Source organism: Martes martes (genome assembly GCF_963455335.1).
Source record: "Martes martes genome assembly, chromosome: 15".
Lineage (NCBI taxonomy): Eukaryota > Metazoa > Chordata > Mammalia > Carnivora > Mustelidae > Martes > Martes martes.
Genome location: NC_137903.1, coordinates 28,817,707 through 28,845,171, shown reverse-complemented (window position 1 = coordinate 28,845,171; position 27,465 = coordinate 28,817,707). Strand labels below are relative to the sequence as shown.

The 27,465-nt window shown below is 55.6% G+C and overlaps 1 protein-coding gene across 7 annotated transcripts; it reads right to left on the bottom strand.

Annotated features, from left to right (window-relative positions):
- Positions 1-2,656: 2,656 nt before the first annotated feature.
- On the bottom strand, positions 2,657-22,138 carry TMEM9 (transmembrane protein 9). Of its 7 annotated transcripts, XR_013968040.1 has the most exons (7): positions 22,074-22,120; positions 21,474-21,575; positions 20,267-20,358; positions 14,617-14,725; positions 12,106-12,237; positions 3,398-3,709; positions 2,657-3,180 (listed from the first exon to the last, which is right to left on the bottom strand). XR_013968040.1 is itself a non-coding variant. In XM_080824800.1 (6 exons), exons 2-6 carry the CDS (start codon positions 21,537-21,539, stop codon positions 3,557-3,559), a joined length of 561 nt encoding a protein of 186 aa, XP_080680926.1. In that variant the 5' UTR covers positions 21,540-21,575; positions 22,074-22,138; the 3' UTR covers positions 2,657-3,556. The 7 variants fall into 7 exon arrangements, 6 of the variants coding, with proteins under 6 accessions (XP_080680926.1, XP_080680929.1, XP_080680931.1 ...); XM_080824800.1 differs by having other exon boundaries at positions 2,657-3,709; positions 21,465-21,575; positions 22,074-22,138; XM_080824803.1 differs by having other exon boundaries at positions 2,657-3,709; positions 22,074-22,130.
- Between the last annotated feature and the right edge of the window lie 5,327 nt (positions 22,139-27,465).

Here is a 27,465-nt window from a genome sequence, read left to right as displayed (position 1 = left end):
GAGGGTTCAGCAGAGAGTCAGGTAGATGAGCCTGGAGCTCAACCCTCAGGTCTGGGCTAGACAGATTCTAGAGTCAATACCAGAGAATCACAAAGGAGAACAGACTTTCAGAGAGAGAGCACCCCGACATTAAATATTACATTGAGTCATGTAAGCTGGGACTGGAAGTCTGAGAAATAGCAAATATTTAGGGAGAAGTGAAGGGATGGTCAGAAGGGGCAAGGAGGACCAAAGAGGCGAGGTCCCAGAAGCCAAGTGAGGAATTTCATGAAGGAAGAAGGATCATGGTATCAAATGTAGCAGAGCGGGGCAGAAAGAGAAGAACCAAGGACATCCTCTGGGTCTGGCAACTAGTCATCAATGATCTGGCCTCCAGAGGGCTTGGGGGGAAGGACTGAAAGGGAAGGTGGAGGGCGTGGAGACAGACAGTAGACTCCACGGTAGTCAGAGGTGGATGTGGAGCCCATGGAAGTTTCTTTGTAGAGCAGGAGACCCACACCTGTTAATAGGCTGAGAAGGACCAGGAAATTGGGTGAGGTTGGAGAGATGACAGAGGCCCCAGGAAGCAAGAAGGGGATGGGTGCGTTGGCTTTGAACAGGAGGGACTATCCCCAAGACCACAGCAAAGGAGGCCAAGATAAGTATTAAGAAAAACTTGCACGGGGGAGTGAGGAAGTTGAGAGATCACACCTACTGGTCTTGATTTTCTTCAAGTAGCATGGTAAGATCTTCTGGGGTACGGAGAAGGGGAAATACAGGAAGGTGGCCTAGTAACCTCCAGAAATAGTGAGCCATGAAACAAGAGTACAGGCAAGATGGAGTGGGTCTGAGGGAGGGATGGAGGAGAATCCACCAGGAAGCGTGCTGGCCTCTCCCTGTCCATTCCCTGCGTGTCACCTCCCTTGGAGCCACACGAGGATGGGTGCTAGCCTCAAAGCATGGCGACCAGTTCTAAGGCTCTAGTCCCCAGGGCCAAACCCGCCCGGTGTCTTCCGGGTAGGCCCGCTCCATTACAGAACAGCATGTCTGGTAGGTTCGACGGAGACATAGGATTTCCAAGCGCAACACTAACGTTCCTGTCGCACCGCATGAGATGGGACAGGGTGTCACTTCTGGTCGTTCCTGTCCCAACGGCAGGAATCCTAGCCTCTGTTCCGGGTTACCAGCAAAGCAGAAAACTCTCCTTTTCTGGGCTCCCCATTCTCCTATCATCCACAGAAAGAGGAGGCCTGCTCTGCACGAGTTGTCTAAAAATCAAGTTCGTGCGTGTGAGGTGAGGTGTATTTAGGTATTTGGCTACCAGGAATTCTTATGGAAAGTGAACATTCTCATTTTTTATATTAATTTATCTTCAAATATTTGGCTTATTCATGGTGACAGCTGCTTGCTTCCTATCGAATCCTTAAAACCACCAAGGACTGGCTGGGTCCGCCGCAGGACTGAATCAAAACTCAAACACACGCAGAACTCGGGGTCTCCCCTGGCGGTACCGTTTAGCAGGGACCCGGCAGCGTCAGACACCCGCTTCTGGACTGGTTATCCTCCACTGTTAATATACCTACCTGCCCGCTTTTGAAAAGACCCACTTTTGTCTGCCTCTTGAAACCGCGCTGCTCCCTTCTGCAAGCATCACAAGCCCCACCATTGGGCTTCTGGAGCAGCGGGTGGCCCCGGCAGGCGCGGAGTCTCTGCCAGGCACATGAAGAGGGTGGAAACGGAACCAGGGCTGGCTCCTCTGCCTGGCGTCCCACCCGGGGCACATGGAGCGCCTGTCAGCCCCACCGTAAACCTTCACGCTCGCTCAGCCTATCTGCTCAGGATCCCACAGTCGTCCTGGCCCCTTCTCGGCTATGTCCCTTGCTTACTTCCAAGGCCAACTCCCAAGGTCTGCTCTTCCCGGAAGCCCCATCTACATGTCACCCCCTCCCATCCCCTTTAGTAATTGTACTGGACTTTAAACTTGGGCAAATCTTGACAAACTAAAATCCCCACCTCACATTGTTCTCCCGGCCCCACCTCTCACCAAGAACCCAGCACAGGGCTCCACACATGGAGCTTCTCGATACCCGTCTGTTCTCACAACCTAAGAGCAGAAACTTGGGGTACACCCGCCCGGTCCCTCAAGGTGCACGGTTTCTGCCGGCGTCTTGGACGCCCCGCGCTGCACCTGCTGGGAGGGGATGGGGGGCCCCCTGATGGTGCGCACGCTTAATGCTCCCGAGCAGTTCTGTTTTCCTGGCTGCCCTGCTCCTCTGAAGAACTGTGGGCTTTCATTAGGGAAGATGTATCGATTTTGCGGGGAGCCCTTTTTACTGGACCTGTAAGACAGTGACAGCAGGCACTGCTCAGAGTTTAGGGGGGGGATCTCCCACAACGGTGAAACACAAGTCAGCTCTCAGGGCAGCTCCCCAGGGTCAGTGGAGAGAGCTTGGGAGGAGCGGTTCCCACCCGACAACCGAGCGGGAATCCTGGTGAGCCCTGGGCCTCTGTGGGACCCCACCGTGGGCCCTGTCGCTGTCCCCAGGACTGTCTAGGTTCTGCTTCTCTGCCTGGACCCAGTAAGGACCAGGTTCTCTGTCCCCACTCCGGGACACAGTGTTTATCAGATGACTTGCAAAACACTCCCAGCTCTCTAGATCTCTTGAAATCCAGAAAGTGAGAGAAATAAGACAATTTAATGATGGCTTTCTTGGTTTACAGACAACAGAAGGACAAACGTTTCTCTCCATGCACTGGTACAATGAAATTCAGAGAGGAGTGGCCATCCCAGGACGGGAGCTGTGGTATTCAGAGCCACTGCTCGGCCACCTGGTCGCATGGTCCCACCAACCGTCTGGCTCACCAACCACAGACCCGGGGACACGCGGGCTGGCCCAGCCTCCTGAGGAGGGAGTGAGGGGCCAGGGGCCACAGGGAGCAAGGCGCAGCGGCACTGCCGTGCGTTGGTGGAAGAGCGTGTGGGGGGGGTGGTGGGGACAAGTGTCTGGGTGTGCCCTGAAGACAGTGCAGCTCAGTGGCATCAGCTGTCCCATCAGAGCCGTCCTGAGGGCTGGAACCAGGCTGAGCTGGGGCTGAGGTATCGGGGTCGGGAGGAAGGTGGCCAGAGGTCCCATGGCAGAGACGGAGGACATGCTGACTGCTTTCCTCCCGCACACTGAGTTCTTGAGGACCCAGCTCCACCTGGCAAAGGGTAAGGACATTCCCAAGATTTGGAGCTGGAGGAGTAGCAGTGGGGGAAGTAAGGAGGTACAGACTGTTCCAATCCGGAGGGCACCTGACACGTCGCCGCTCCGTTCGGGCCTGCCACCCCCCTTCCCTCAGGCCCAAGCGCTGGAACCGGCAAAGCCAAGATCAGAGACCCCAGCACTCTTCCCAGATCCAAACCAGCTGACTGTACCTTTTCTAAAGAGAGGGAGGAGAAGGAAAAAGGCCACGGGCTTCTAAAGAGAAATCCTGGGAAGGGCAGCACCGAGGGGTGGGGAAGGGAACTCTGGCTCCGTCCAGCGCCGGAAACTGGCCGTGGCCTCTGGTCCCTGGCCCAAGCTCGGCGGCCCACCTAGCTGAGCATCTTGTGCCGATCGAAGACCGTCTTGCGCTGCTCCTGCACCTGCAGCTTCCACCGCTGCTGCGCGCCCTCCACGCGCTCCAGGACGGTGTTTGCGCGAGGGCCCCCCAGGGAGGCGGTGGCAGCTGCCGCAGAGCGAGCATCCTGCAGCGGGAAGAAAAAGGACAAAAGAGTCAGCTCTGTGAGCCAGGGCGGGTCTCGGAAGCCTGACGCGGAAAAAATGCCTTCAGAGCAATCCCAGAGGCTGAGCCCCCCGGACTGGGAGGCTGGACTTCCTCGCTAGCTGCGGGCTGCTGGAGGGCCTTGCCCCACACACCAGGCCAGTGGCAGGCTCGGCATCTGGAGAATGTTCAGGGCAGGCCCTGGGAAACAGGGGCGCTCTGGGAGGAGTACGATCTGGGGCCCCAGTTACCACACGGCTGTAGTTCAAGCTGGGTCCCCGGCTGCACCCCACCTGGCTCTGACCCTCAGGAGGAACACTGACTGCTGGGACTCAGGACCTCACTGGGTCAGTGCAGAAGCCTGATGCCCTTTGTGGCTCCAGGAAATGCACCACTGTGCCCCAGGGCGGGCAGGAGGCTGCAGAACCCCCCCGTCCTGACAGCCACGGCCCAGGGACAGCTGGGAGGCTCAGGGGCGCGGGCCAGGCTGCCCTGGGCAGGGAGCACATGCGTGCCAGCGGGGAAGATGGGCCCGCCGAGGAGTCTGCATGGGACCTGCTCCACCAGTGGCTGGGACACCCAGCTGAAAGAAGGGATGTCACTCACTCAGGGAGTCGGACAGGGTTGGAACTCGACCCCAGCACTCCCACTCCAGAGCCTGCCCTGGCCCCTTTCCTCTGAGAGGGCTTAGGGTGGCTCAACTCCTTCTCTGTGTGCCCTGCTGAGACCCTTCTCCTCTGCTCTCGGAACCTCTCCCGTTGGAAAAAGCAGCAGCTCCCCTAATTACCACCTCCCTGCCTCTGAAGCTCCAGAGCCTGTGCATTTCCTGCAGGACCCCAACCTGATCTTTGGGGGGAATTAGAGCCGAGGGCCAGGCCCACACCCCCGTGGGGATTTCCTCCCTCGCTCTCCCTGCCTCTCATCTCCTGCCACACATCTCTTAAGGGATTAGCACACCTCTCTAAGCCCAGAGCCGCCCAGTAAATGCAACTCTGCTTCTGATGCCCCGCGCTGGCACGGCTTCTGTCGCCCTGCAGCTGCCAGGCTGGGGAGAAGTGGGGGGGGGGAGGTAGGCAGAGGTAGGGAAGGCAGAGAGAGCTGGCATTTGCAGAGGTGGCCAGCTAGGGGTGAGGCTGGGAGTTAGTTCACTGTCGCTAGAGCTCTGAGTCACTGTCTCGTGAGGGACACTGCCTCCCTGGGGGCCCGGGTACAGGGCCCGGAGGAAGGCTTCCTGGGCCCCGCAGAGCTGAGGAGCCCAGCGACACCAAGCACACAGGTGCCCACAGCGTCAGGCAGGGGGCGCACTGAGTCCAGAGTCGGGACTCCTGGGTTCTAGGGCTCGGTTCCCAGGGGCCAACTTCTCCCGGCCTCGGATCCCACCCCACTCCAGCACCCCTGGGGCCCCATCTCAGAGGGACAGCCTTAGCCACCTGGCGGCTTTGGGTCCCTAGACAAGTGACTGTTTCTCCAAGCTTCAATTTAATACAGCCGGTCTTTCCAGACTTTTCTGACTGCACTGTCCGCAGGCATGACATGCTCCCGATGACCCCATGGGTGTGCAAAAACATACGCGTACAGGATAGAGAAGTGTTATGAGACGATTAGTATGAGGCATTCTGATATTCCTTGTTCTGCTGTCCTTCATTTTTTAAAAAAGGCTGGTTATGACTCACAACCGATCTCATGACCTAACGGCTTGCAACCCGTACTTTTGAAAAACACGGTTTAGGATGAGGAGATGGGTATGACAAGATTAAATAAAATCATGTACATCAAGTTCTCAGGATGCTGGCCTCCGCGGAGCAGGAGCTCAAGGAAAGGTTTTGTTTTCTTCCTCCCTGCACTTCAGCTCAGGGGCTAACACTGTGGAATCCAATGAACCTGGCTCTGAATCTTGGTCTCACAGCTCCCGGAACAGGACCCCGAGTGAGCTAGCTCATTCTCAGAGCTGTTTCCCTGTCGGTAGGATGGGGGCAGCGAGGCTGCCTCACCAGGAGGCCGTGCAAGGAGAGCGTCTCGCGGCGCCCGGCACACAGCACGCGCTCAGTTCCCAGCGGTGGCTCCTCCTGCCACACGCCAGCTCTGGGGTCTCCGAGGCGAGGAAGGGGAAGACGCTGGCGGACCACCGCCCAAGGGAGCTGCCTTTGAAGAAGGACCACGGCCCCGCACCACTTGTCGATCCCGTCCCTTTCTGGTTCAGATGCACCAGCTGGGAGCTACCAGGGGCCAAGGACAAGCCCGGGTGCCCGGGAGGGGAGGTGGGCACGCAGTCCCCCTGGGCAACTGTGGGCCCACCAGGACCTGGCTGTCCTGGCCTCGGGGGCCCGAGGGGCTTCTCTCCCTCCCCACCTCTCATCCTGTCCCTCCGGGTCCCACAAGCAGCGCCGGGATGTGAGCCCGGGAGGCAGGCTGGGAGGGATGGGCCGGCTCCAGCCCAGCTCCTCCTTGTCGGCTTCTGCAGCTCGAGAGAACGTCTTGAGGAGGGGAAGGCAGAGGAAGCCAAGAGCAGAGCATTAGGGAACACGCTGAAATTCACCGCATGACCACAGCGTCATTTGTTTCCCCTTCATGTAAAGTCTTAACAAACAGCTCCTAAGTGGGGGAAAGCTGCTGCTGAGAGGCTCCGTGTTTCCATTGCTAATAGTCTGATTAAAAGGTATTAAAGCTTCCACGTTTGTTCTAGAGAAGCCCAGAGTGGGGCCTCATCTGTGCCTGTTCTGCTGCAGAACGGCAGCTGGAGGCCAGAGAGAAATCACACCACATCGAGCCCCTTCCCTCTGAGGCGGGGGCTCCAGGCAACACAGGGCAGCAGGAGGGCCGTTCGGAGGGGAGGAAGGCACCTGGGTCCTGACAGGGTGTCAAGGAGTGCCCAACGGGACCAGAGTAGCATGGTGATGACAAGTGTCACTGCGTGCCAGGGGCTCTGTTAAGTACTTGACGTGGATTACGCCCAGGCAAGGGGGGACTGGGTGGCATTACTCCCGTCTGTAGACGAAGAAGCTGAGGCCACAGGAGAGGAGTCCTCTTGCTGCCCCAGTCACACGGCCCTGTGACAGCTGAGTGGGAGCTGGAACCCACGTCTGTGTTCTCTCGCCCCAGCACTCTGCTGGCTGCTTCTTTGGCTGGTGGCTCCTAAGAGGGAGCCAACACGGAAAAACAAAGAAGCAAGCCAGTATCTTTCCACGAGGTCAGAGTAAGCACGAAGCGCTGGTTAAGGCACCGGGAATCGGGGACCCTCCTCTTTGCGCCTGGGAGGCCCCAAATCCTAGTGTGCACTGACGAACTGAGCTGACAAACACCGTCAACGCGGCCCGGAGGAAAGCTGGCTGTCCCATGCAGGAGCACTGCCTCCGAGTCAGCGCCCAGCACCAGGCTGAGGACAAGGGGACGGAGGGAAAGAACCCCCACTCAGAGCTGCGCTCCCCCTACCCTTCCCGGGAGTTGGGGCAGGACAGGCAGCGCCATCACTTACCCGCTCACACAGCTTGGAATGGACCGTGGACAAAGCCCTCCCGAAAGGGGACTACATGGCCCCCCTCAGTTTTCCAAGTTTAATCCAAATCCCTCCTGCTGTAGCCAAACCCCACTGCTTCTCTGCTGCAGAGCTCTGACTCCCACACCTGCCAGCCATCCTCCTAAGACAGCCCACAATGCCATGTCCCCACGCAGACATCCTGCTCGCTGACTCGGCGACCACAGATAGAACCCGCGTGGGCACAGCACCCCGGTCCCTGCGCTGGCTGAAGCACATACCCCCAGCCTCACTGCCCCCGCGACCCCAGCCCCGCGGCCCCCCCTGGTCCCCATGGCAGCCCCTCACCGCCTGGCCTTTGCTCAAGCTGCGCCAGGCCTCCCTGCCAGTAAGCACCGCGCTGCCGATGTGTTCAGACCCCACCGAATTGCTCATTCTTAAGGACGAACAAACACCTGTCAAGCTGGCAGGCATATCCTCACGGTGAGGCCACGGTGAGAACAACTACAGCCAATCCACATGGGGAAAGGCACACTCAGAGATTACGCACCACAGCCGGTAACGGCAGAGTCAAGAGTCGGACCCAGAGCTGTGGTTCTAAAGCCCTGCTCCTGACAACAGTGCTGGGCGCCTCCCACCGGATGCTCTAGAAATGGCTACTGAATCATACACTGTCTGTCTGTCCCCAGAGAACTGTGCCCATCAGTGTCTCCTTCAGGGTTCTCTGCCAGACTCCCAGGGCGAGGGCCCTCGGCACACAGTGCTGCCCAACCACCCCTGGACAGGAAGGGAAGCCATCCCGGAAGCCCCGAGCCTTCTCGTCACCCCGGCTCCATCACGACCCCAGGTTACCACCACCATTCTTTGAGTTCTCCACACATCCCTCTCACCCCGGGGAGGGGGCGCAGAACGGTACCCAGCCCTGAGAGCTGAGAGCTGAGAGCTCTGAGGACCCCTGAGAGCTCAGGGGACCCACGCTGCAAGTAGCAGAGACACTGAGGGCCTCATGGAAAACCTTATTTCTCACTCTTCAAAGAGGGCCAAACCTGTACATCTAAAAAGTTCTGTTTGCCGTTTCTGTCCTAGCAAACACGCTTGCTTCCTCCTTTCAAAGGGTGTCTGAGCCTGGGGATTAAGCCTAATGCTGCCGGAATCCCAGGGGAGGCAGCGCTCAGCAATCAGGGCCCACTGAGGCCTGCCAGCACTTTCAAAGGGAACACGACAGGCTTTCATCTCCCTCCTCGGCGCTGGGGCTGAGGCTGTGGGGGAGGCCTCCCTTCCTCTTCCAGACCTCTCGCCCCAGGGCAGGAGAGCTCTTGGCTACAGGATTCGGGGGAATGGAGCCAAGGGCCCCCAAACCTGGGAAGTGGTCCAATCCCCAGATCTCATGTCTGATTGGATCCCAGACTTGGGGTAGGGGGTGGGGCAGGGGCAAGGGAGCCTGGACAGTTTCCTCCTCAAGGTCACCGAGTTACACTACACAGGCCTGGGCAAACTTCCAAAGAACCTGAGAGGTCCCATTCCAACTTTCTTACTTTTGGAGGGAAGGCTAGATCCCTTACACCCCAGGGCAGACCCCATCCTTCTCGATTCCTTCTTAAGGGAAACACTGTCCAGACCACTAATACCCCAAAGACACAGCTTCAGCCCTGGCTCTAGCGCTGTTTGGCCAGGTGGCCTTGGGACCTGCTCTCCTTGCCCCCCACTCCACCCCACTGCCCCATGTGCACCGAGACAGGTGGGTCAGCAGAGTCCCCCCCCACCATCCAAGGTTAGGGCCACTGGGTCTCTGCAGAGATGAGATCTATTGACCCTAGTGTCCCCAGAGCAGCTGAGCTGTCACTCTCCCTATGCCCCCTCTGAGCTGGCTCAGAAGACCCCCTGTGGGAAGCCTTCCCTCCCATACTAACCAGAACAGAAGAAGTCCCCAGTCCCTGTCTAGTAAAGAGCCTCCCAAGCCCCTCACTTTCTCCCCGACAGCCACGGCTGGACTCCTGATCTTGCCCATTGCGTCCTGGCTCATTCACCTGGCTTGGGCTCTATCTTGGGGCCTCAACCCCCCAGGGCAGACCTGAGCTCCGTAAACACACACAGTGGAGTTGAGGGGCCAGCGGGAAGAGGAGAAGCCCCATGCACGGGAGAAAAATGGAGCTGCTGAACCCCCAGGAGGTATGACCCAGGGATGCCCAAGGTGGGGGCCCTACACGGAATCATGCCGTGAGGGGATGGAGAGCTGGGCCAAGTGCTGGGGGGAACGATTGCTAAGGGTGCTGAGCTGGTACGCATACCACACTCACAGCTGCCCCAAGGGGTTCCCTTAATCACCTCCAGGTACCGGGGAGCTGCGCTCTGCCCTGCCCCCTGCATATTTGTGCAGAGATGGCTGTGTCTCACTCAGGTCAGGGGCATCAGAACTCAACACCTTTTATTTCCTTCTAGAACATCGGGGTAACAGGTGAGGGGGTGTCATCGCCCCCCACTCCCAGGGCGGGAGGTCTCCCCCACAGTGGGTAGCATGGGCTTGCCAGCTTCGGCTTGAGCTGCCTAAGGTGCCCCCACCACCCCTGCAGGCCCCGAGGATATGTGGCCCGAGAGCACTTCCTGGTAGGACAATCCTCCTTACTCAGCCAAAGTCTGCACCCAGGGAATGGACACCCTTGGATTGGGGATCTGCTCTCAGAACCGGATGGCCACATCCAACCCTTCCTATCCCCTGAGAGCCCCCTCACACAGAGGCAGCTCTGGCTTAAACCTCAGAGTCTCCTGGGGGAGAGGGGCCTGGGCCCAGACCCAGAGACGGCAGGCTGCCCTCCCCTCTGGCACCACATCCAGGACGGCAGGAGACATAACAAGGCCATGCCCAAGAGCCATGCATTCCAGAACAATCGCAGCATGGGCTGTGTAATCACGGGCCGCATCTCTCAATTACTCCCCCGGCCAGGACTGCAATTACCACCTTACCCCTAATCGCCGAGTGTTATTAGCGAAGCTCCTCCCCATCAGAGCTGCTATTACCGCACGTTAATAACCAGGTAGGCACGTAAGGTTTCCTCTTGAACACAGACCACCCAACTGCCAGCGCCAACCCCCCAGGCCCCAGCTCCAAGGGGCGAGGCCCACCCTCCCTGCTCCCGCTCTGGCCAAACTCACATCAGCAGGAGACCGGGGACAGGCCAGGAACAGTCCAGCCATGCACCCAGGACAAGCAACAGAGCCCGTGCGATGGCCAGGCCTCTCTCCTCGCCAGCCTCGTTCTCCTGCTTGTGCCGGCCCAGACCCACGACACCCAGTGGCTGCACATGGAGATGAGCCCAGGACCCTCTCAGTGGGAGACCCGACCTTTCCCATCTCCAACCCCCTGCTTGACATGTCTAAACTGTGACCCCTTGGTGGCAGTTCAGCTGATGCCTGGTGATTTCCAGTGACCCCAAACACTCGCCCACCCAACCCATTATCAAGCTGTGTAGCACTAAGAAGGAGTCTTAGTGACTCCTTCTTAGATCTTGTTAAATCTCCCTCTTAACTCCCAACTGTGGGTCCTTGTACCCTTGGCTTTACTGGGGTAGACTAAGCGCTCTCCCACCAACATCGGAAGGCTGCTATCATGAACCTCCTGGAGTTTGGTTTGTTTTTTGTTTTTTTTTCAAGCTAAACATGCCTCAGTTGCTTCAACTTATTCTCCCAGGACATGGCTGAGATGCATCACCCTATCAGCCCCGCTGTACGTGTGTGGGTTCACACACTCTATTCCTCAGCCTGGAGACACACAGCATCTTCTAGCAGCAGGCAGGCACTAAGGTCGGCACTGACAGACTGCTCTGTGCCTTCCCCAACTGCCCAGAGCCCGTCCTCAGGGCAGCGGGGCAGTAAGGCCTGCCCTGCCTCTGGGTACCTCCACTCTGAGGCCACCATGGGAGCTGTGTAGTCCCACAAGGGGACAGTTCCGGGCACATGGGGTGAGGATGCAGCACACAGCCCGCTCACCGCATCCCTGCCGGGCCAGCTGCGCACACACACCGCCTCTCGCTCCCAACAAGAGCCGTTCACCACCGCCCCACTCTGTCCCACCGAGGGCTTCCTCTGCGGGGCACCCGTAACCCCTCAGCATGGGGACAGATGGAGGAGGGTGACAGTGGCTGCTAGCCGGGCCTGGCCTGACCTCTGGCAACCCTGACCTGAGGCATTTGCAGGTGGACTGGAGTCACTGGGTCCCCACCTTCTTTTTCTAATCGCACTGAAACTCCTTAGCCTGACATTCAAGGCCAATAATAATGTGGTCTGATCTGGCCGGCTCTGTTGGCCGCCACTCCTCCATGCCTACCTTAGCCTCGAAATGCTCCAGATTCCTCAAGCACCTCAGCACCGCTGTCGACCTTACTCCTCATTGGCCCTTAAAATCCGGCATTTCCCTTAAGGCGCCCAGGTTGCGCTCTGCCTCAAGCAGGCGCTCAACAGACGTCCACGGAGTCCTTACAGAACAAACCTGCTCTCTCCACGTCTACCACCGACTCAACACCAGTGTCTGAGCGCCCAGGATACGGTTGTCCACGCGTGACTGGCCCAGCTCGGTCCGTCTCCCCTCAGCCTGGAAAGGCAGCATGAGGGGACAGAGGGCTCCCCCAACGTATACATGGAGGCTGATGCCAGACATCAGCAACACTGCAGGGCCACGTCCTGCTTCATCCGTTCCCTGCTGAGGAAAACTCTGGAGTCTGGGTGACGTGTAGGACACTGAACAGGAGAAGAGCCAACTGGAGCATGGGGGTGGTGAGGGCCACGGATCCCCGCCTGGGCCTCCACGATGCTACTGCAGTTCTGCCCTGGGGACCTGCAGGCTTGGAGCGCAGGACCCCTGTGTGTGTGGGCAGAGGGACGGGCAGGGCCCCAGCACCCAGAAACCCGGTTACCTCATTCTCTTCCTCATTGTGCAGCTGCTCAGTGTACGCGTCCGGCTTCCGAATGAGAGGGTCCACCAGCATCAGGAAGGCCATGTAGAGCAAGAGGGCCCCCACCACTGACAGGTAGATGACAATGATGACCTGAGGGAGAGAGCCAGCTTGCCCTGTGAACCAACACCCTGGGCCAGGATGGCCGCACGCATTCAGGGACAGTGGCTGTCTCGAGTGCCACACTAGGTAAGGGCCTGGAGGCTGTGGGCTTGGAGGCAAGGAAAGAAGGGACGGGGTGCCCTATTTCACATATTTACCAGCTCTGCCCTAAACTGAGGAGACCCCACAAGAACAGCGGACATAAATATAGATCGTGAAGGAAGGCATCTGGATCCTGACACCCCAGGATGCTCCTGGGGTGGGGAGTGTGGAAATGGGGCCTACCTGGCTATCTCTAAGGAAGGGGGGAAAGCAGAGGGGCACAAAGTAAGAACAGGAAAGAACCCACTGGGGGAGAGGCCTGAGGCCAAGCCCCAGGGCACGGGGGCTCACTCCCCACTGCCAAGAGCAGGATGGGGTGGGGAGCTCCAGTCCTGAGAGGACACACCCATGGGCGGAGGGGGACAGGCTGGCAAAAAGGTGTGCCCTGAAGGCTGGAGGTCCTGCATGGAGGCGACAGCCAGTGGCAGAGTGCCAAACCTCTTACGTACGTGGAGAGTCTCACAAGCTGGAGTAACTTCCATTTCACAGAAAAGACAGATTTAGTGAGGCGAATTCAGTGCCTCCCAGTGTGGTGCTCTGGGCACTTAAGACAGAACTCTCCAAGACATTCAGCGCCACAGCCCCTACAGTGGCATCACAAATACACCTCTGTTACTGAGACCAAAGAAGCACCTTTGCTCGTGTCCAAGTGCCCACTGGGCGGCCAGTACTCACCTGAGAACCAGGAGCCTAGGTCCCAAGGTCAGCAAATGGTAGAGGTTTTTTTAACCTGAACTCAGATTTACTAACTCTGGCTCATATGCTTTCTCTACTTCCACAACACCTGGCCATCACTGGCCTGTGACTTCAGCCTTGGCCCCAAAGGGACTGTGATGAGCGATAAAAGGAAGAGAGAAACCCTGGGACTTTAGGGTCAAAACTCAGCTCAGAGGTCAAGGTCAACTGGACCAGCTTCCTCTCTGACTGGGGCTTCAGTGTTCACACCTCTTTAAATAGGGCGAGGTCAGACCTCTTGCCAGTACCCCGAGAAGGGCAAGGGGAAGGGAGGCTGAGTCTCTAGCAGGCCGAAGCTGGGGGCTGGCGGGGGCTCGTAGGGAGGAGGACTGGAGGGAAACTTGGGGGATTAGGAGGTGTGTCTGATGAGGTCCCCGTATTGGGAAGTCCCTTTCTGCCAAACAGGGAGAGGCGACACTTGGCTCAGCATTCAGTCTCAGCCATCTGGTCCCCAGAGGGTGGGCCCTGGAGCATGTTCAGAGCAGGAGAAAGACGCTCCAGGAGGGGCTGGCTCAGGAGGGAAGATAAAAGGAGTTGAGTCTGCACAGCTTGATGGGGTGAAGACTGAGAGGTGGGGGACAGGCAGGTGCTTCCCATCAGAAAGGCAAGAACACAGAGGACCGCAGGACAGGGAAGGAGCTGCCAGCTCCCTGGTCTGGGCAGGACAATAGCAGGGAGCATCACCTCCCTTCCTGAGCCTCAGAAGGAGAAACCTGAGGGATTAGGCAGTGCCGTTAAACTCCTCAATTCCCTTCTGGATGCTATTTTTAAACTCTCCATAGGACCGGCAGAAGTAAACTGAAAAGCTGCCCAGGAAGAGCTCAAGTTAGAAATCAGTATGCGGGGCCTGGCTCAGGAGTTAGAACCCAGACTAGGAGACCCCGGGGGAGGCTCTGGGTGGATGAGCTTCTGCTAGCATTAGCCGTGGTCCCGCAGAGCCCGCCCAGCGGCAGAGGAAAGGACAAGCTCCCCGCCCTCACTCGCTACTGTGGTCACATCTACTGCTTCTCTCCAAAATTCACCCAACAGCCTGCAAGAATGAGGTTCGGGGCCGAAGCCCTTCCTGCCCAGGTCCCACCACGTGGACACCCAGCCCTGGTGCACAGCTCTTGGGGGGCTTTTCGGGAGACTGAGGCCACTCAGTTAGAAGGGGTGTTCTGGGAGGGCAGCCCTACTGCTCTGTTAGCGGCATCCGGCACGTTGCCCGGAACATAAAGCACCGAAAGAGGCGCACTGAATGAATGGAAGAGAGAGGGGGAAACTGGAAAGAACAGGAGGAAAAAAGTGACATGAGGCGCCGCTCCCAGGTTCCCAGCCCCCCTCCCCCCCCCCTTTGTAACAGGAGCCACTGGAGAGATGTCTGAGGACAGAGCTGGCTCCAAGCAGGTGTGGGAAGCAAGCCCCTGTGTCTGTAACAAGCCAGCCCAGAAGCCAGACCCACAGCCAATTGGAACGTTCTAGGATACAGGAAAAGACTGAGGGTGCCGGGCAGCTAGGGAGTGGGACGGGCCCGTGCCCTGAGCCCCGGGCTACCTTGATGGTGGTGGTGCTCCGCTCCTCGTACTTGCACTCACACAGCAGGCAGTAGGCCTCCACGTCGTGGCCGGGCACCGGCATGGGCTCCACCACGTGCAGGCAGTTGCTGGGGAGACAGATGGGGTGGTGGGAGCAGGGCCACCGCAGCCGGCAGCCCAGGAGGGGAGGGGAGGTCAAGGTGAAAACCCCCTTCCCAACCCACCAGCCCATCCCCGGCCCACCTGAACCAGCTCTCAGAAGTGCACCTACATGCGGACCTGCCACCCTCAGCCGCCTTCGTGTCCCATGCTGTGCTCCGCCCCCACCATGCGGGCTCACCCAGTCCCCAGATCTCCAAGTCAGAGCTGGGGAGGCCTCGAGTGGAGTCGGAGACTGGAATCCCTAGTCAGGACCACCCCCGGCACCCTTCCGTCCAGCTGCCCACCAGGCACCACAGAGGCAGCCCACAGGGGCCTCACGCTCCCCAGCCACCCTTCCGTCACTCCGCCCCAGCTCCTGGGGCTCTGTCCCCAACGGCACAGAGTACCCCGACCATCCACTCCGCTGACCAAGCCCAAACCAGCAACCACCTTTGACGCTCCCTTCTCCGCTCACCTATGAATCCACCAAATGCCAGTGATTTTACCTCCTTAAAAGTTCCTAAGACCCACCTTCTCTATTGGCTCCCACTGTCCTGTCTTAGCTCAAGATCTCATCGTTCTGTCCTCGGACCAATGCCCCAGACTCCCCACTGCCCTCACGCCTCTCATCTGGCCCTGCGCCTGTATCACCTTCTTCATCTGGCAGCTGAGCGGTGTGAGCGAACGAAACTCCTGCCACGTCACCCCCCGCTTGAAGCCTAAAGCTGGTCAAGGCCTCCATGGGGCCTCTAGGCTGAGGCCAACTGAGCTGCTCCCCCTGGGGCGCCCACGGCTCCATCTCAGTCCAGGCTGCCTCCCTCCCTACCATCCCCTGCCACTCCTCACCCCACACCCCCTCCTCCAGCTCTGCTGGTCTTCTGGACTCTTCTCTGAATGAGCCGTGCTCCTCTCCTTGACACCTCCTGCCTTCTGCCGGAATCCATGGCTTTGCCACCTCCCCTTCCCATGCTCTGAATCCTTTATACGTCCTTCAAGATCCAGCCCAGAGATCTGACCTCTCCCCACAGCGGCCAGCTCCCCACGTTCATCCTGTCACAGCACTGACCACACTGTGCTGTCATCCCATCTTTATTTGTACGGTCTCCCTGGGGAGATGCTAAGTTCCTTAAGGACAGCGGCCTCAGAACCCAGTGCAGGGCTGGCAGAGCAGAGCTCGGGGAAGAGGCCCAGTGAGCAAGCTACTGCCAAGGGTGTTCTGAAGGCGCGGCCACTTAGCCTGCCTTTACCGAACAGTGCTCCTGACCAAGATCACAGGCCCCACATTCAGAAAGAGGGAAGTGAGCTCAGGAAGGCAAAGTGGCATTGCCACCACAATGAGGTCAGGACCCAGATCCTGATCCTCGGCTCATCCTTCCATATGACGCTCCGTCTCGGGGGGCCTGTGCCTGTGCTCAGCTCTTTACTTGGGCCTCTCGATCGGTCCCGGGCCTTCTTCAGATCAGCAGGTTTCAACAGATACGGTTCAAGACCACAGTAAGCAAATGACCTCGAGAATGCACCTTGATCATTACCACTGGGGGAAGTCAACCACACTCTCAGAGGTTCGCAGAGGCAAACCAGGCATCACACTGCGAAAGACAGCCAGGTCTGGGGCTCTGTGCCTACGTCCTCCTCTCTGGGTTGCAGGGACTGCACCAGATGACCTTTAAGGCCCTTCCAGCTCTTACAGGACCCTTGCAGGCAAGGGTCAATGGAGAGAACCTGGAGACGGTTCCATTAAGGGTAGTAGGTGGAAACAGGCTGGGCAGGATTCTAGGCCCCAGCAACAACACTGGCAATACCCCTGTAGTTGGTGGTGGTCGGGGGGCTTGACCTGTGGTCAGCAGGTCGAATATCCAGCTGGGTGACTACGGTTAACAGGACCACATAATAGGTCTTTCAGGTCTCTGCAAACAACCAGGCCTGTTCTGAGCTATCCCAGGGTCCTTCCAGACTCAGGCTGGGTTGCTGGCAGAGGCAACAAAGACACGTGATGTGAAGATCAGGTGTGGAAATAAAAATGAGATGTCCTCTAAAAGCCTCTGTTCCCCTTAAAAATCCAGTGTGTAGCACTCGTGATTTCCTCTAAACCCCTGAAGATTCCAGTTCCACCTCTGGGTAACAACTTCAACACATCACTCCCTGCTGCGTGAGTGGGTCTCCTACGAAACTAACTGCACCATTTCTAGACCCTACACGCTGCCCCTCTGGGAGGAGCTGATGGACAAGGCCAGGTTCATGCACAGCACTGATAATCACTACTGGGACCTTCTGTTCTCCAGGAAGTCCCTATAAGCCTTCTGAGGACCAGATGCCTCCCTTGCTGAGCCACACGGGGTTCTGGTGTGGAAGGCCACTCCAGTACTGCAGTGGGATATGTGCACTCCCCACCAAGGGCAAGCCAGGTGGGGTGGCAGCGGCAGCTGGGAGGAGTGAACCCAGGTTCTTCAAACTGGAATCCTGTTATGGGAATAGGCTGTAAAGGGGTTCGGGGAACAGTAAATGGAAAGCTGAAAGCTTTCTGCTGTCTCTGGCCTCTTGCGAGTCAGTAAAACCCTAAACATGATCTTGCTCTTTAAGGATTTCATTTACCTTCCTGGGGATCGGTGATATCAAAAGACTTCAAGGACTGGTCAGAGGACATTAAGGGTGAGGTCTACAGAGAAAGATAAACTGGGTTTAATTCTCTGCTCCACCACGTCTTTTGTGATGGCAAGTAATTTACTTATACCCTCTGGGTCCCCATTTCCTTCTTTATAAATGGAGGTTGAACTCATCAGTGCCTTCCAGGCTGTGTTCCCTTCGGTACCCCAGGAGCCACTGGGCAAGAAGGCGGTGGACGTAGCAGCTGAGGGACCGGTCTCTCCTGGTGCCAGGTCTGATTTTGTTTCACATGTTGTGTTTCCAACACAGATTGTCTCTAGAAAGGTTTGATCTCTAGAAGTCAGAAAGACACTGAACCTACTTGGTTCCTTCCCACTCTGGGATGCCTCTGCCACGTATCTCCTTGGCAGACCCACCAACAGAGCATCACTGTTAGGGTTTCTGCCCTCCTGCAGGCGTGGTTATGAACTCCCAGCACTAGACGGTAGAACAACAGCAACGTGGGAACATAAATGCGGTGACCTGAGAGGCCCGCAGCTCAGACAGTTCTGGCTTCACTCCCCACAACAAAGGGCGCGAATATTCTCCCAGTCGTGGACCCAGGTGAAGCAGAGCAGTGACAGTGGCAGAGACCTGAAGACTGGTCTCTTCTGGCCCATGCCAGGGGACTGGAAGACCACAGGTCAAGCCCTACCCCACGCCTCAGGGATGTCACCAATGTTGTCGCTGGGTCCTAGAATCCGGCCCAGCCTCAGTTTCCACCTACTATCCTTAACGCAACTGTCTCCATGTTCTCAATTTAAGATTGTTCTTTGGGGGATCCCCTAATTCTGACTTGTAAGGAGAAGAAAATAAACTCTAGCCTGAGAGGTCCGGACAGCACTCTCTTCTCTCGGGCATCCAAGCCTGGGTCTGCAGGCCATACTCTCCGCCAGTGCCAGAGACAGGGCTACTAAAATCTGCTGTTGCCTTTGGGAGGCAGCCTTACTATCTGCTGTGGGGCTCAGTCTCTCAATTTATTTACTCATGTCATCTGAGCTATAACTGCAACATACAAGGAGGTCAAAGGGGCTCCTTCCAAGACTTCACATCTTAGGGCTTTGTGAATCCATCAGGACAGGCGAAACAAGATGCAAAGAGTCTGCTGTGCCAGCAGCTCCAGTCTTCTGGGCTGGGCTGTAAGTCTTATGATGAGTATCTATGTGACCTCTAACAAGGCCTGATAATATATATTAATATTAGCTAACATTTATACAGCACTTACTACGTGCCAGGCATTGTCCTAAGTGCTCCAATGACACAGGCATGTACAAGTGCGCGCGCACACACACACATTCTCTCTCTCAATACTCAAAATACTGCCATCCATCTTACAGATGAGGAAACTGAGGTACACTGGACATCAAGAAGTCACTTGTCACACGATGAACAAGGGGCCAACCTGGATCTGAAGCCAGGTGGGCCGGATCCCGAGTCTGCAGGTCTAGTTAGTCCACCTCTTGGAAAATCACTGACTATCTCAGAACTGAAGAAGTTCCAATTTCCCAAAGGCTGTACTGAACCAACCCCATAACCACCTAAGGAACTTTAAGAAAATGTTACTCCTGCTCCCCGATATTTCCTGAATTCAAATCATAGAGGGAAGGGATCGAATGTACAGCAGGGAAACTATAGTTAACACCATATCATATACTTGAAAGTAAAGAGAGCAGATCTTAAATGTTCTCACAACACGTGCACGAACACACACACATGCACGCGGTAATTATTGGAGGTGACGGAGGTAATCACTAACCTTACCATAGTAACATTTCACCATACGTATGTCCATCAGACCATCAGGTTGTACACCTTAAACTTACAGTGCTATGTCTAATGGATCTCAATAAACCTGACAAGAAAGAAAACAACGAAACCCCAAATCTTGGGGGCAGGTAGTGCTGGGAATCTGTATTTCCTCAAAGCCCACCTGATATTAACGCACAACGAAGCAGGGAACCTGACTGGGACACCCCCTCTCTGTGATGTGAATCCCTTCCACAGTGCCCTTAGCAAAGAATCACTCCATCTGTGCTCAGATCCCTCCAAGGATGGGGCTTCCCAACCCTTAAAATAGCCTGGATTAGAAACGCTTCCTCACCTCGCACTTACATCTGTTTCCCTGAAGCTACCCTTGAAGCTGTTTCTACTGGCTCCAATTCTACACTAAAAAACCACATTGAACATAACTGATGCCCACTGCCATGTGCCCCACTTCCCAGAGCATGCCAGCACTGCTCCTGGTGTTTGTCAGCCACTAGTTGTCTCCAAGTCCTTTCCTCTTCAAGCCTCCCTTAAGCCACTCCTTCTAGGAGATGATGCTGAAACTTCCCTTCACCAAGCTGGTCACCTTTCTCTGAATGAATCTGAGCTTCTTTTTCTCCTTTTTAAAGGGAAGCATCCAGAAATGAATTCAGGACTCCAGAAGTATAACTGAAATTTCCTCTTTAAGTTTTAGTCTCTGCAATTATAAAAAGCAAACACTACCTATCCCAATCTATCCCATCTACCTTACAAGGCATTAATGACACTGGTACAGAATAACACACGTAACAGAGCTTTGCAAAAGTACACAAAAGGTCCCATGTATGTGAGCATACTATCTACCTCACCCAATTTCTGTTACCATTTTGCATTACTAATAAACACCCAAATCAAAGCAAAATAACAAAATCCACTTCTCTGACCAGGAACCCCTCAGCTAGAATTCAAGACACCTGGGTCCTGTTCCCAACTGGCTGTGTGACCATGGACAAAACAGTCCTTTGTAGGCTCTAGTGGGAATGAAGGAGCAAGCTTATCCTCCAGGGATCCAAGAACCCCACTAAACACCTGTAACTTCAACTAGCGATAGCAACCATGAGCCAGCCTGTATGGTGCCTTACCAGTCCTTCTGTGACACATTCTGGTTGTAAATGTGACCACTGATGTTTCTGTATGGTGGACAGATGCATTTGCAACGGATGTCTTCAGAGCTCTGGAAGAGAGAGCACATGGTAGGCAGTCAGGCAGGGTCCCTGGCTTCAGGTTCTAGCAAGACTTTCAACTTTGAGTTCCCTGTTCCACATGTGAATGCTCTTGACCTCTCCCATCTCCAAGTTCAGAAAGGAAGGACTTCTGCAAAAAGGATGCTAATATCATAGGACCCTCAAGACAGAAACTGTCCAGGTGGCAAATGAGACTCACAGAAAGCTGCCTAGGGATGCCATTCCCCAGTAGGGTGCTTGGGAGCAGGGGGTGTGCGTGTGGCAAGCAAAGTGCCAGCCCTCTACACCGGGCCCCACACCTGCTGTGTGCATCTTGGTCCAGCAAAGGTGAGCCCCTTCCCAACCACCATCCCATCTCCAACTACGTAGCTTAGGGCTGGGGGGAGGTAAAGGTCAGGGGTACACAAAAAGTGGATCATTTCCATGGGAATACCGAAGCAACCCCTCAGAAAGTTCCTCCTCTCTGAAATGGGTAAGAGACACTACCACAAATACTTTCATTCCTATCAGGAATTCCCCAGAGGGGACGGAAGCAAACCCTCAGACTCAACCTTGCTTAAAGCCTTGGTGACCTTCAGGATTTTAAATTCCACAGAGCTACCCAAGGCCAGTTCTGGGTCATTTACCCTTAAAGAATGGAAATTTCTCAGGAGTCCCAGCGCTTAGGTTGGTCACCCTCCGTGTAACAGAAACTCCCAGCTGTGTAAGACTTCACACTGAAGGAGCATTTCCACCAACTATATTACTTGGCTCTCCTTAGGTAGACCAGTAGACATAACCACCCAGATTTTACCCAGGGGCAAAGGAAGCTATGGGAAACTTAAGTAACTCCTCCAAACACAAACTCCCTCGCTGGAATCCCACCTAGGTTTGGTCTGATCCAGAACCCGTGCTCTGGGCTCCACCCCTCTCCCCTCACTCCACCCTTACAAAGGCCTGCAGTCTGGCGCCCGCAAGAACACTCCCGAACCTATGGTCCACTGATGACTGAAGGACAGGGCTGGAGCAGCAGCCCTCTCTGGGGGCGGGGGGGGGGGGGGGGGCGGAGGCCCTGTCCTCAGGCACGGTGGTCGCGCACGAGGTGCTGCTGGCTCACCTCCCTCACCTTGTTGGCTTGCGCTGGGGACAACAGCAAGCATCCGACCACGGCCACCAAACATAGGAGCTTCATGCTGATCGGGCTTGGGAGGCCAGCCAGACCGGACACCTGCATAAGAGACAGGAAGTCGGGAAGGGGAAGGCGGCCACACCATACCCGGCACTCTCGGCCCTTGAGCCCTCCCGCCGGGACGTAGGAATGGAGTGGGAGGCTGGATTCAGCATTCCAGGGCCTCCCAAAACCCTGTGGCCAAATACTGCCTTCCCTCTCCAAGTCTCCGGCTCTCCATCGTCCACCTGGAGCGCCCGGGAAGAGGGGGCCTCCCGGGGCCACGGCCGCCGGGGGCCTCGAGTTCCTAGGACCAGGCCCTACTCTGACCCTCGCGGCGCGTTCCACCGCCCTCCGCCATCTCCGCCTCCGCCCGCCCGCTCGCCCAGCAGCTCCTCCCCACTCAAGGCCCGATGAAAACTTTCGGGGTACAGGCTGGGAGCCCTGATCCGACCGCCAAGGCCAGTGCCCACCTAATCAGGGGTCTCGGGCCAGCCCGGGACCCCCCGCGTGCCCCCGGGATCCCCGTACCCCACCCCCAACGCCCAGTCCGCTAACCTACGAGCCCCGCCGCCGCCGCAGAAGATCCAGCTGGTCCCGCCCCCTCCCGGCCTCTATTGGCTGCCGGAGCGGCCTCTCAGCCCAACCTCGCTATCGCCAAGGTAACAAGGCCCACCTTCGCCCGGGCTTGGAGGCTCCCGCGCAAGGGAGAGGAAGGCATTTCTCAAACCCGACCAAACAAGAAAAGGGAGCGTCAACCTTCCAGACGGAAACGAGGAAGGGTCTTGCCTTTGTGTGGCCTGTAAAACCCCCACAGCAGTGCTTCGCCGCTTCTCGTATTACACAACTCGGGGTCCGGAGCGGGGCTAAGTGTGTTTCATCGTGTTGTTTTATAAAGAGAAAGCACTTTATACACAATAAGCTAGTAACAACAACAATAACCTTAAAAACCCAGTAAAGGGCTTTGTCCTCGCTCCCAATTTGGAAATGTTAGTTAGGGACGCAGATCTTTGCTGCGGAGGACTTTAACTAGGCCCCAGCGCTGCTCTCCCCTCACTTAGCGCCCTGAGGAGAAGGAAACCAGGGGTGGCAATGAGGTGGTGGGCTGGGCCTGCGAGGAGCGGGTTCAGCTGCTGCTTACCTGGTCTCCCTGCCCCGAGAGCTGTCTGGACCTGGAGGACTGGGGCGAGGTGTGCAAGGCCCGCATGGGAAGCGGGGAGCGGGAAGCTGGTGGGGAGGGAGGGAGGGAAGTCTGGGGTGCTGAGGGGCAGATGTGAACTTCTTGCCAGCTGTGAGGACAGAGGAGCCATCCGAGTCCAGGGTACCAGACGTGGAATGAGGCCACCCAGGTTTTGGCCCTGGTTTGGCCACTGAGCAGCTTTGTGAGCCACCGCCCCTTTCTGGGCCTCAGTTTCCTTATCTGTAAAATCAATCGGTTGGATAGAAGGTGTCTTTCACCTTTGAAATGTGGGGATTCCTGGGAGTGGCCCACCCTGGCTGTTGGGGGCTAGAACCGGCATATGGGGTGGGTGCCGGCAGAATTAAACCCCTCTCAGCCACTGCGGACTGTGGTGGGCTCCTTGTGTGGAGGTAGTTGGGTTTATATTTGTTACTCCTACTCAAGTCTCACGCCTCTTTAATTCCTCACCACCTGGCAGACCACCGAACTCTTCACGGTGCTCAGGAAAAGTGTGCTCAACAGAACTGAATAGAATTAAATTAAACCTCACTGGACAGCAGGCAGGAGTCATAATGGTGTGACAAAGTCATAGCTCAGTGAGCTCAATGACTAGGGCATGAATCCTGGTTCTCCCCACTCCTTCCTAGTTGTAAAGATGGGGGTGGTTAGCTTCTCCTCTAGGGGAGCTTCGGTTTCCACATCCATAAAATGGGGCTAATATTACCTACCTTCCAAGGTCGTTATAAGAGTATAATGAATCTATATTGGCAAAACCCCTGGAACAATGGCTAGCCCCAGGTGGGAGAGGGATCTATAAATGGCAATGAGAGCTCATTCTGGGGGTCAGAATGTCTGCTTTGGTGAATGGGCTGGGGCAAAGGCAGGGTGCCTGCCACATGGGAGCAGAAGGGACAGTTCAGGCCCTGGACAAATACCCTCCTTCTCCCACTTCATCTGCTCTGTGGAGGTGAGGGTCTTCACGGGGACAACAGCAATGGGGCTGAGTCTCCATCGCCTCTGAGGCCTGCCCTTCTGATATCCAACACGAAAGGGGCCCAACGCTGAGTTCACCGTCTTGCTCACCTAATGGAAGCCAGATCTCCATCATCCTGCTTTTCTCAGGCCCCAGACAGTGGTGTCAAATTATCTTTAACTCCACTATCTCCCGTCTCCACATCTAGTCTGTCTAGGTGTCCCCGTGGGGCAGCTACATTCCCCTGTCTACATCCTGCCACAGCCAGCACTTCGCTCCCTGAAATACACTCCCTTCATCTGTCCTCCTGCTTCCATCCCGTCTTCCTCCAACCCTGTTTTCAGCACAACGCTCATTGCTCAGTAATCCCCAGTACCACGCTGTCGCATCAAATCCAGATCTTGCCACCTGACATCCAAGCCCTGGCCGCCATTTCTGCCCCCCCATCTCATCTCTGGTTACTGCCCCCCTCCACCAGCCATCTTTCCCATGTTCGACTTGGCTCACACCCGTCCTCCCATAGGTTGTCCTCATCCCCTCAGCCCTGCCCATCCTTACCCTTCATTTCTTTCCAACCACTGTCCCAAGCGTTTCTCTTCCAGAAACTTTCAAGTTGACCCAGGGTACCCCATCCTCACCCATTCCACCCTGTGCCCTTTGCTCAAGAACCAGACCATTGACGTGAGTCTGAACCCATTTGTTTGATTCAATTCTACAAACATGTACAGAGCATGTCAAGATGCCCCAGCGGACACAACTGATAAGCCACATGTGAACCCTGCTTTCAAGAAGTGAGTAGTCTCACAGAGGAGAAATCATAAGGCCAGGATATAACTTAAAATAGAAAGTGAGGTGTCACAGGAGAGTTTTCCCCTCCAAATACTGTTGAGCACCGTGTGCCAGGCTGTGTGCTAGTTGCCAGGGATATGTCAGTAGACAAGATCACCCTGTCCCTGCTCTCATGGACCTTGAAGCTTATCGCAGGAAAATGACAAATCCACTCGTAATCACAATTCCAGGTGATCAGAGCTATGGTGGGGAAGATCTGCTGGGGCTGGGCCAGGGTGGAAGGCAAAAGAGTGGCCTTGCCCAAAATCCCCACATCCAATCCCTAGAACCTGTGACTAGGGTACCTCCCAAGGCAAAAGGGATTTTTCAGATGTAGTTAAATGAAGTTTGTTGGACTGAGGAGAGCAGCTGGGATTATCCAGAGGAGCCGAATCTGGTCAGATGACCACAACCAGAAGCCTTTTCTGGTTGTGGTCAGAGAAGAAGATGACACAGTGAAGGGGAAGTCGGAGATGAAAGGGGCCATGAGCCAAGGAATGCGGGTGACATTTAAAGCTGGTGAGGCCAAGGATCGGATTCCTCCCTCTGCCCTCCTCCCCGCTCCCAGAGCCTCCAGAAGGAACTTCACTTTAATTCAGGGATATCTATGTGGACTTCTGACCTACAGAACTGTAAGCTAATAAATTTGTGTAGTTTGAAGCCACTAAGTTCATGGGAATTTGTTACAACAACAACAGAAAACAAATACGGCCAGGAGGATGGACAAGATTTGGAACAGAATTCAGGAGCCCGGTGAAGGTGGGGAAGGACATTCTGAGTAGCTCAGGGGTAGGAGGAGAAAAGAGATGGCCCTGGGAAGACACAGGAGGAGAAGAGTGAATAGTTCCGTTTGGCTCAAACCCAGGGCAGATGAATGGGAAGGGAGGGCAGAAAGATAAACCGGGGCCAGAACCTCATGACAGCAGAGGGTTGATGTGAGCCAGGGAATGAGCCCAGGCCCCTGGCTCGGGGGGTCTCAGACAGGGCTATAGGACGTTAGGCGACCTCAGGAATGTGCTCCCTCCAGCAGAATGCAGCTGAAGGTGACTTTGAGCTTCCCGGTGTTTCCTCCTGGGAATCTTGGTCTCCATCCTGCACTTTGCTCCCTACTCTCCCTACTCTCAGATTTGGAACTTAGACCACTGGAACTTAGACCACAGCCCAGGGCCTTGGTTTCCCTCTCTGGTACCTGCCTTTACCCCAAGAACCCTAATATTAGTTGGCTTGAAAGGGCCAGGTCTTGACATCTGTGCCAGAGCTGAAGGTCTCGTGTCCTCCTCACTCCCTGCCCCACTCTTGGTTCTCCTGGAGAGGAACTGGACTGCTGTCATCACCCCCAAACTGTTCCTACTGTCCTTGGCACTGGCGATATGCCCCTGCTTTTCCTCTATCCCCCAGCAAAGCTTATCTGTTCAGTGCCTTGCGGCCTCCAGCTCCCATGAGAAGATTAACTTCCTAATTTGTACACCAACACACATGTTTTAGTCCCCCCAGGGAATAGCTACACTAAGGTGTCATCCAACCCAAGCACAGAATAAAGCTCAAGGGCTAGAATTCAGACACCTGTAACAGGTTCCAAGGGGCAGTGATTGGCGATTTGGAGTACAGAGAAACCCTAGATTCCCCTCTAATGGGAAGTCATCCCTCCACTGCTAGATGGCAGGTCAGGGGCCCAGGGATGTCCTTGAGACTGGGTGGGAACCATCCTCACACACCCTGAGTGGGGTCTGCTCTCTCTGACCACAGCAGGATTTCTCAGGCGGCAGGGGGCCCAGAGCTGAGAACGGAGGGTGCCGTGCTGTGTAGCACACTCTCCCAGCTTGGCGGCAGCCTGAACCTGTGTACTGTGTTTTGTCTGGGCCCCCGGAGTCATGGTCAGGCTGCTGTCCCGAAACCAAATGATTAAGACACCTCGTCAAAGAGGAATTATATTTAATTGAATAAAACTGAATGAAAATACCATTCCATCTAAAGTGTAATATATGATGCAAACTTTGTCCAGTCATACACACATACACACACACACGTATGTAGTACACAAATATTTAAATGTTAAATTTAAATTCTGGACTCACTTTATGCCAGTCATTCTACCAGAAGTCATTAATGAGGCACGGTTCTGTGTGTGATCTCGCATCAAGTTGTCCCTCTCGCTCTGTCGTACCTTTCTTGGCTCAGCTTCTGCCACTGTACGTCCTCTTCTGGACACAGGCCTGACAGCATCACGGAAGTATGGAATGGTAGTTCACTTTGGGTTTCAATGTTCTTAACCACATCAAGTATCTTGGGTTCTATTTGATCAGCTCCCAAAAGGACATGAGGCAGGATGGGGTGTAGGTAAGTCCCTTGGACCAGAAATCACAAGATCTGGGTTCTAATTTGAACTCACTCCTGTCCAAGCACTAGCCCCCCAAGGTCTCAGTTTGGAATTTGTCTGGATTTGTTTGGAATAGCAGCTTTAAATCTTTAAATCTTTAAATCTTTCTGGCCTCATGCCCTGGGAAATAATAGAAAAAAATATATATATATAGGTCTTTGCCATATATATATGGCACAAAATTCCTGACACAAAATTCCTCAAATCTTTTCATTTTCTGAAGGTCAGCAACCTCTGGCATATATATTACTAAACTCTTGGGGATTCCTGGCTGATAGGAGCATCTTTTGTTCTAAAGAAACAACTCTTGGTACACTCCTGGGTGAGGGCTGATCACCAGGAAGACCAAACCAGGATTAGAAGCCTGGAACTTTCGGCCTCATCCCCTACCATCTGCAGAGGGAAGAGGGGCTGGAAAATGAGTTAATAATTGGCCATGCCTGCATGATGAAGCCTCCATAAAAATCTCAAAGTATAAGGTTCAGAAAGCTTTCGAGCTCCTGAACCCATAGAGGTACTGGCGAAGGACGTGTGCCTGAGAAGACCAGAAAACTCTGCCCATGTCTCCACAGCTTGCCTTCTGCACCTCTTC